Here is a 9,633-nt window from a genome sequence, read left to right on the forward strand (position 1 = left end):
TTCATTCGTTCGTTCATTCGTTTGTTCCTTCCTTCCTTCTTTCCTTCCTTCCTTCCTTCCTTCCTTCCTTCCTTCCTTCCTTCCTTCCTTCCTTCCTTCCATACCACTATACACTTCAATTGTGTGTCAGGTTAAGATCGAACCCTTGTACCTGATCCAGTAGTCCAAGCTTCCACAGGGTTGAATTTAGATTCTGTCCAATCCTAGGAAAATCAGTTCTAACTAACCACCTTATGAATTTAAACTGAATTGAATTTAGGTTGATTTGAATGAAATCCCTCAGTTCTTTCCACTACCAGGGGTCTTAGAGTTTCATATTCTTGTTTGGATCTGATCAACTCTGAGCTCAGCAGACATCCCAGGACTAAGTTAGCATATACTCAACATCTAGGGAACTCCAGGAACCTCTAAGCTTCTAGAGTGGCAAAAAATATTAAAAATTTTTTTCCAGATGCTGTCATATTATGTTAATCCAAAGTACACTTTGCAGCTCTTTGCTTGGGTAGCAAAACAGTATTCCTGAGGGAGCTATTTGCTTCATTCATCTGCAAACACCATATTCATGCTTCCACAGGTATCACACCTGAGCCACCAAATTTCAGTGTCCAGTTTCATAGTTAATATAGCCACATCTCCTACATGATACTACAAGCCACCTTTGGTTACTTGACATTTCAGGAGACTAATTAAATATCAGCTTCAGTTTGAAGCAAACAAGCTGAGTTCTCAGAAAATGTCAATCCCCACAAAATTCTAAAAATGGACAAAGAACATAGGATGGTGACATTTCTCTATGTGGTGTCTGGCCCATGTCTAGTTCAGTGGCCCTATGATCAACAAGCACTCTAAATGGTAATCATTCTTGTTTTTTCATGATTCAAGTCTCTCACTCAGTAGGCATGGTGGTACATTTGACTAGGATTTAAGAAATCAGAATTACAATCCCAGTTCTTCTTCACAATAGACAAATTCCGTAATCATCTTCTGTTTTATATTCTAAAAAATCTGAAGATTGGAATAGACAGCTTTTAATATCCTTTTCAGTTCAAAATTGTATGATTTGGAGTACTATTTGAGAACTCGTTACTTGGATGATACCTAAGAGTGACATATTTCAGCATTCCCACATCTAAAAGAGCCAATCTTGGCTTTAAAGGAAATGGATGTAGCATTGTATGCAACACGACTTTTGTTAATCCCATTTGTAAACCTCCATTAGATAATAGGTCCTATTTGTTGATTTCCAAAGTAACAAAGAATTTTTCAGTACATGCTGAAATGTGTGCTCAAAGAAAAATTTTGCAGAGGATTTCTTAAGCACACGACTGAAGAAATGTGATACTGCATCCAGTGGCTCCCTTAATTTTATAAACCTTAACTCTCTTCCTGCTACAACACTGGAAAATTGTTGAAGGGAAAAAGAAAAATACCTCCATTGAGAAAGAACAAGCAGGGCTTTTGCAAGAGTAAATAAAATCTGATGAGCTTGGCACAAAGTTGAAAAAATGCTGGATTACATACCAGCACCATCCCATGATCCCTTGGATGAGTGCGTCTATGTAACCACATGCCACGGGGCAAGGAGAGTGGTGCATAGTAGTTTCTTTCACAGGGAGTAGGGATAAAATATTAGATTGAACTTTATGAAAGATTTTTTAGGTCAAAACAGATTGAATATTGGCAATTTGATATGCCTGAGCCAAATATTTCTGCTTCTTATATGTGGGTATCGAGTGCCAATTCTACCAGAATGTGGTGCAAGAGCACCTAGGATGCACAAGTATTGTTATACTTAGTAATGACACTGGACACTGACACTGAGGAGTGTTAGGCTGGACCTCCACAGGAGGTCTGACCACAGCAGAATCTCTAAAGGATTTAGAGACCATGGAAGTGGAAATAGAGGGTAAGAAATAGTGATGAAGCCACAGGGGGTATCCTGGGAGACTTTGGGCACTGCTTAATTAGTATGTATTGCACTAAAATTAATTGGAACCCCACCTAAACATGTTGAGGAGGAGACAAAAGTATAATTGCAACTTTATTACATTTGGGGGATAACACATTTGAGTACTCCACCCAGGAGAATGGAGTATCCCATGAACAGATTATTGATTGAGAGGCAGTTAGTTAATGGTATTGTCCTTCCATGAGGCTCCTTCCCTCACTCTTCCCAGCCATTACTAAGGTGGTTTTCTTTTTTTTTTTTTTAAGATTTTATTTATTTATTCATGAGAGACAGAGAGAGAGAGAGGCAGAGACATAGGCAGAGGGAGAAGCAGGCTCCCTGCAGGGAGCACAATACAGGACTTGATCCTGGGACCCCAGGATCATGACCTGAGCCAAAGGCAGACGCTCAACCACTGAGCCACTCAGGGGTCCTACCAAGGTGCTTTTCTTAGAATGTAGTCTCAGGCCCTCTGCTTTCATTCCTCCTCACCCACTTCCAGGAGCTCTTTCCATTTACATAATTTCATCTGATTCCCTACCCATTAGAAAGTCCTTTCATCTCACCCTCTTGACAGTCTCATTGGTCTGGGTGCTACTTTCCTGGTTAATTTCACCCATGCACCCTTCCATTTAATATCCATAAATGTTTATTAAGATCTTCAAATGTCTATTTTTTTGTAAATGCTTTGTGTTCTTCATTTGGGTGCCTTGTGTAGTTCGACAGGATTGTGAACTCTGAAAGTGAAGATTTATTCTCAGGAAAGTTTGATATAAAACTGGATTCAGAGGAGATATTATGTATGTGAAAGCATACTTGTTATTACTGACACATATAACAATACCTCACCTATCCAGGAATCAGGTTTCTGTGTGTCTGGAAATCTCAAATTTCTGGGGACATGACTAACAGACACAAAATAAAATGAGAAAAAGTACTGAGAGAATTTAAGAAACCCAAATATGTGTCATGGTATCCAAACACTAATGCTCATGAACATTTCACATGTGATGCTAAATCTGCTTATTCTACATAGAAATCTAACAAGTTTGAGTACATGCCTTCTATAGCAGATTAGAAATTTTGACCAAAAGGATTAATATAAGTAGGTAAGAAACAAGAGGGTTAATATGGCCATTACATAAAGATCAAATATCAAAAGAAAAAAGGGACAGAAAAAATCAGAACGCAATATGAGATTTCAAAAGAGCAATTTTGGGTCATTTAGTGTAGTGACAAATAATAGGATTTTCAACTGACTCTGTGCCTATATTAAAATTTAAAATAATATTTTCTTTCATACTGATGCACATATTTTCAAAATAGTTAAAGGTAAATAGCTTTTAAGTAACAAAACATAGATTTTAGTCTTTAAAAAATAACATCCAAAGGTTATTTATTTACAGATTTATTAAGGTTTATGACTGAAAATTGTAATGTTCAGTCATCCAGAAATTCTGCTCTTTAGATCAATTTATCACCCAAGGATTCTAGATAACTGAATTTCTGTTTAATTATTAACTCACTCAGTGTGAGGTTAATAAATGCCATTTATTATTACCTAAATGATTAATGTAAAATAAACTTCTATTATATCTAGCTAGTCTAATCTTTGGGGAAGAATGTGAAATATGAGAAATTTTATCTCAATTGTGACAGGTCACAAGTTGCATAGATAAAGGGAAACTCAGTGACATACTTTAACCCAGTTTTGTAAAATTTCTCAATTTCTCTTTCTACTTGTATTCACAATGACAAGCTGCAAGTATGATACCTCTGAAGAATGAATGAGAAACTTCAATCTGGTAGTTTACTAAATAACATCCTTTCAGACCATATGGATGTGGGTGTGAAGTTGTTAAATAATAAAGTCCACAGAGGTAGATCAATGATCACATGCAGGATACCTGTCAGACTTTCTGGGCAGTAAAGGAGACCTTCCAGCTCAATCTGGCAGTTACTCTTGCAGGGCCAATACCCACCATGACTTTAGGCAACAGAATTGAGGCAGACAGCAGGTAGGGCTATAGCATGGAACCACCCAGAAAAGCCAACTCCACCAATACCTAACTGGTGGTGGACCCTCAGACATCACAGCTGAGGGGCATCCTCCTTTTCTCAAAGGCACTGAAGATTGCTTTTAAAATCTGGCCTACAGTTCCATCCACGTTGAAGCAAATGGTGGGTATTTGTCGTGTGGAAGGGGAGGAGGGTGGGGGTGGGGGTGAATGGGTGATGGGCACTGAGGGGGGCACTTGATGGGATGAGCACTGGGTGTTATTCTGTATGTTGGTAAATTGAACACCAATAAAAAATAAATTTATTAAAAAATAATAAAAAAATAAAAAATAAAAATTATCAATAAAAAAAATTCAATCGTTAAAAAAAAATCTAGCCTAAGAATGACCATTTGCAACAACCTCTGATACAGAGCAGCAATAGCCGCAGGACACTTTCATACAGGACAAGAATAGTATATGACAAACAGAGAAGGGTCAATGGGAACTGGGAAGCATAGCAAGGGTGAATAGACATTTAAATATCCCTTGGTTGAATTGTGTCCCTACCATCCTCTCCCAAAACTCGTATGTTGACATCCTAACCATTAGTACTTCAGAATGTGGCCTTCTTTGGAAATAGGATCATTGAAGATACTACTGGTTAAGGTGGGGCCATACTGGAGTAGAGTGGGCCTCTAATTCAGTGACTGAAATGGGAAATTTGGAGCTAGAGGGAGTGCCTAGGGAGAATGCCATATGATGAGGAAGGAGAGATGAGAGTGAGGCATCTATAGGCCAATGAATGCTAAAGACTGCCAGCAAACCACCAGGACGCAGGAAAGAGACATGGGACAAATGCTCCCTCACAACCTTCAGAGGGAATCAGCTCTATTGACAACTTGGTCTTGGACTTCTAGCCTCAACCACTGTGAGGCAATAAATGTCTGTAATTTAAGCCACCCAATTTGTGGCACTTTGTTATTGCAGCCCTAGGAAATGAATATACTCATTTAACCAGACCCTTATATTTATTTTATTTTTATGTATTTTTAAAAGATTTTATTTATTTATTCATGAGACACACACACACACACAGAGAGAGAGAGAGAGAGAGAGAGAGAGAGGCAGAGACACAGGCAGAGGGAGAAGCAGGCTCTGTGCAGGGAACCTGATGTGGGACTTGATTCCGGGACTCCAGGATCATGCCTTGGGCCCAAGGCAGGCACCAAACCGCTGAGCCACCCAGGGAACTCCCAGTTCCTTATTTTTAAAAACTAATTACCAGAAAACCTCTGTCTAGAATTTGTAATCATCATATTCATATAATAGATGTACAAATAGAAGAAAGAAAAATAAATAGGTGAATAGGTTTTAATTAATTCTAATTGTTGTATTTCTACATCTATAGGTCTATCCATCTACCTAACCTCCCTCTATAATTCCGTTAACTACATGGAAAACTGTCCACCAGTCTTGTCTCATGTAGAGGCGTGAGTCATTATCAGCCTCCTCTCTCTCCCTGTTGCTGTATACATTCTAAGCTTGTTAGGGGTCACTGCACCCCTAACAGAGTCTGTTGACCAGGGGACCAGACCAATTAAAGGGTACCTTTCATGGCTTCAGCCACACTTCTGTTGGGGGTGTCACAGGTCACATCCAGGAAATTAAACAATTATCTTTTGTGCAAATACTATGTACAAGGCCCAGGGTGAGGTACTTGGGGACAATACATAAATAATTAACTATTCAGCTGAACATTAACAGAATACAGACATCATTTTTGCAGCTTTTTATTAATAATATCCTGGACAGAAAAAGACTGTGGACTGAAGAGCCAAATTACAGGACTTCTTTGATTTATGATAGGTTTTACACTTCTAAGTTCTAGAAAAGCCTAATTACAGCATTTTCCTCCTCCTTATAAAGGGGCACATTCTCTAAGGGTCCCTACTTCCTGGACATTCACTGAGGAAAGCCTTGTCACCAAGAAACATAATAATCAATAAAGTCATAGATAATTTATTATTGTATGATTATAATAAATCATTTTACATATACCTCTTCCATTTCAAAGGACAATTTTCTCCTAACCTCTAAAATGCGTACTACTTAATTTCACGTATATTGTGAAAAAATATGTAGTTAGGGATAATTTTATTTTGAAAATAACTTTTCTACTTCTTTGCTTATTTTCTTTTTTTTTTCTTTTTCTTTCTTTCTTTTTTTTTTTTTTAACAAAAAATACCAACTTGGTTTATTGGATAAAAACAGTGGTAAAATGGACATAAAGCCAAAAGTTAGAACAGGACATTTTCACATCCTACCCGGACTCAAAACCGTAATTTCCATCATCTGGGGTTAAGGTGTTAGGGAGCCAGAGCCCCCTAAAATCCCTCACTCTTCACCTTCACTGGAAACAAGGCCTGCAATAGGAGAACCCAGGAAAGGAGAAAATCAGAGACAATGTCAGCCCTGTCTATACCTTCATCCCTAAAAGTCTCTGGGTTGGAGGGAAGCAGGGAAGGAGTAAGGGGGCCAAAATGGCTGGGACAGGCCTCTAGGGCCCATTGCCCAAGATGTCCTAGAAGAAGTCATCCTTGTCCCCATCCAGTCCCCGATAGTACCATCGTCAGGCCTTGCAAAGAAGAGGAAAGGGGATAGTTGGTTCAAAAACCAGATGTGGTCTCCAAACCGTTTTCTGGCGCCAGTAAAAGCCCAGAAGGTGACCATCCAGGGCTGGAGGTGCCACACCTTTTCCCTCCTGCCCAAACAAGAAGTAAAAAGGAGTTCCTTGGGACACAGCAAGCCCAGCTGCTCTTAAATCTCCACGTCACTTTCCTTATCGTTGTCATGGTTTCCATCATAGAACTCATTGGGTGCCTCTGGCCTGCTGTAATTCTCTTCAGGACCCCTCTCCTCTGCATCAGCCTCATCAGTCCTGTCATAGGTCAGGAGGTCTGCAGGCGCATCATGAATTTGGACGCTGGGTGCATGGTTCAGCATCTTCAGGTTTTCAAAGATTGTCTGGAGGATCTGGTCCAAATACTGGTGTGAGTTCTGATTCTCGATGCGGGTGCTGACATCTGGATGGAGCGTGAAGTCTGGGACAAAGTACTCGAAGTATTCACTATAGGGAAGCTCCTCACTAATGGCCTCTTCTACCAGCAGTGATGTTTCATATGTCCAGCAGCGGGCAACATTTCGCACAGTATAGCCACCACCACCTAGCACCAGTAGAGGGATATTGAAGCTCTTGACATATTCGACACATTCCCCATGTCCTCGAATGCTGAGGTTGAAGCAGCCCAAACAGTCACAGCCCAGAGAGTCCACTCCACACTGGAGCACAATGCACGTGGGTTGGTAGAAGTCCACCACCTGGTTGATAACTGGCTGGAAAAGGCGCTTGTAACTCTGGTCATCAATGCCATCCCCCAAGGGCACATTGAGACAGTAGTAACGGCCACTCTCTGCTCCAACTTCATACATATCACCTGTGCCAAGAAAGAAGTAGTTTCCGTATTTGTGGAAAGAAACTGTCATGACCCGGTCAGTGAGGTAGAACGCTTCCTGAACTCCATCACCATGGTGGATGTCGATATCAATGTAGAGCACCCGAGGGTGGTACTTGAGCAGCTCCAAGATGCCAGTCACAATGTCATTGACATAGCAGAAGCCAGAGGCCTCAAACTTCTTGGCATGGTGGAGACCACCAGCCCAGTTAATGGCAATATCACAGATCTTGTTGTTCAGCTGGGTTGCTCCTTGCAGAGATGCGCCTGTGTAACGAGAACAGAACTCGAAGAGCCCGGGAAACACTGGGCAGTCATCGCCCACGTTGAAGGCATTAAGGCTCTTGGTGAAGCCTTGCATATTGGTGGGGCTGACTCTCTGCAAGAAGTCGATGTAGTCCTCAGAATGAAAGCGGCACATGCCATGCTGGGAGGCCTGGTATGGCTTGAAGACGATCATTTTCTTATAGAGACCGTAGTGCAGGACCAGACTGTGGGTCAATGCCAAGCGATGGGGCTTCATAGGGTTCCCTGCCCCGTAGTGGAAGTTGCCCACATCAGGGTCGTAGAAATAGGCCACAGTCTTGGCCATGGTGCTGGCGGGACCAGGCCCCATGCCTCCACCACCACCCGCCCCATTTGCTTATTTTCAGTGACTTTATGGAAGATGTTTTATGAAATGCTTTGAAAACCATATCCCCTCCCCTGTGTTCATGAAGCACATAGGTAATAAAAGCTTCCCACACAGGACAAATACCCACCATTTGCTTGAACCTTACTGGATAAAAGGGACTTAATCTCTGCTCCTGGACCTCTGAAGACCGACTTTTTAAACAACACCATCTAACCATAAACACAAGTACTTTTCTGACTTATACACTAGCAAAACTACCTCGGGAAATAATTTGCTTTATTTATGGGATGGGAAGAGATGCCAAATAGCAATCATAGACTCAGTGAGTAAAAATTATTAAGATTCTAATGGAAAGGGGATCCCTGGGTGGCGCAGCGGTTTGGCGCCTGCCTTTGGCCCGGGGCGCGATCCTGGAGACCCGGGATCGAGTCCCACGTCGGGCTCCCGGTGCATGGAGCCTGCTTCTCCCTCTGCCTGTGTCTCTGCCTCTCTCTCTGTCACTGTGTGCCTGTCATAAATAAATAAAAAAAAAAAGATTCTAATGGAAAGAATGTTATTAAATCTGAATCCTTTCATTGAACCCAGTATTTTGTTATAAATGGGTTACCATAGAATGTTTTCAAATTAATGAAAGCACCCTTTATTTGGATATCTTTAGAATTAGCTTTATATAAATTAAAATCATAACATGTGGCTCCTATAAGTTACAGTTCTGCTTTTATTCAGCAGGATCAGTCTAGTTTAGTATACATTTATAAAACATATCTCTCATAAATAAATAAATAAATAAAATCTTTGAAAAAAAATGCTTGTGCAGGATGATCAACCTTATCTTGAATGACGACTAAGGGTGGCCAGGCATGAAAGAGGGGAACAGAGGTATGCTAGGTCAAGGGTGGAACAGAAGCCACTCAGGTGTGTGAACAGGAGGAGGGAAGAAGCAACTGTGGTTTTTTATGCCTGGGGCACAAATGAGGCTGTGAGAGATGGAAGCTGTGGGTGGAATTTCTGGAATTTGAGCTAAGCTGAACAATTTGAAAAATTGCCATTCTTAGTTATTGATCTTTTATTCAGGTCAAAACAATGATTCTTTAGTGATGGAATCTCATGAAACAGTAAGTGTGTTGGGACACAATTTTAAAAATTGATATTGAAGATAAACTATTAATCATAATTATGGTATAACACATCTCTTTATAGTTTTATCAAGTTTTAATTGACAAACTTCACATTTGATTAAAAATATAAACATTATTAACATCTGTGTAAAACTGTCAACTCAGATAATGAATATAAAGATATTGATAATGATAATGAATATAAATCAGATAAAGATAATGAATATAAATCAGATAAAGATAATGAATATAAATCTTTCACAAAAGTGTCCTCATGTCTCTTTGTAATTACTCTTTTCCACTCCTCACTGGCCCCACCCTTGTTCATAGGCAACCATTAATCTGTCTCCTGTTACTATAGATTAGTTTGCATTTAATAGAATTTATATAAATGGAACCACATAATAGGTACCCTTTACTG

The 9,633-nt window shown here is 40.2% G+C and overlaps 1 protein-coding gene across 1 annotated transcript; it reads right to left on the reverse strand.

Moving 5' to 3' along the window:
- Positions 1-6,541: 6,541 nt before the first annotated feature.
- On the reverse strand, positions 6,542-8,073 carry LOC129505328 (histone deacetylase 3-like). Its single transcript, XM_055318335.1, has one exon. It carries the CDS (start codon positions 8,050-8,052, stop codon positions 6,766-6,768), a length of 1,287 nt encoding a protein of 428 aa, XP_055174310.1. The 5' UTR covers positions 8,053-8,073; the 3' UTR covers positions 6,542-6,765.
- Positions 8,074-9,633: the final 1,560 nt, after the last annotated feature.

The sequence above is a fragment of the Nyctereutes procyonoides genome, unplaced genomic scaffold, assembly GCF_905146905.1.
Source record: "Nyctereutes procyonoides isolate TBG_1078 unplaced genomic scaffold, NYPRO_anot_genome, whole genome shotgun sequence".
NCBI classification, from domain to species: domain Eukaryota; kingdom Metazoa; phylum Chordata; class Mammalia; order Carnivora; family Canidae; genus Nyctereutes; species Nyctereutes procyonoides.

Coding starts and splice junctions, on each gene's coding strand:
- LOC129505328 (XM_055318335.1), bottom strand. CDS start 8,052: ATGGCCAAGACTGTGGCCTATTTCTACGACCCTGATGTGGGCAACTTC.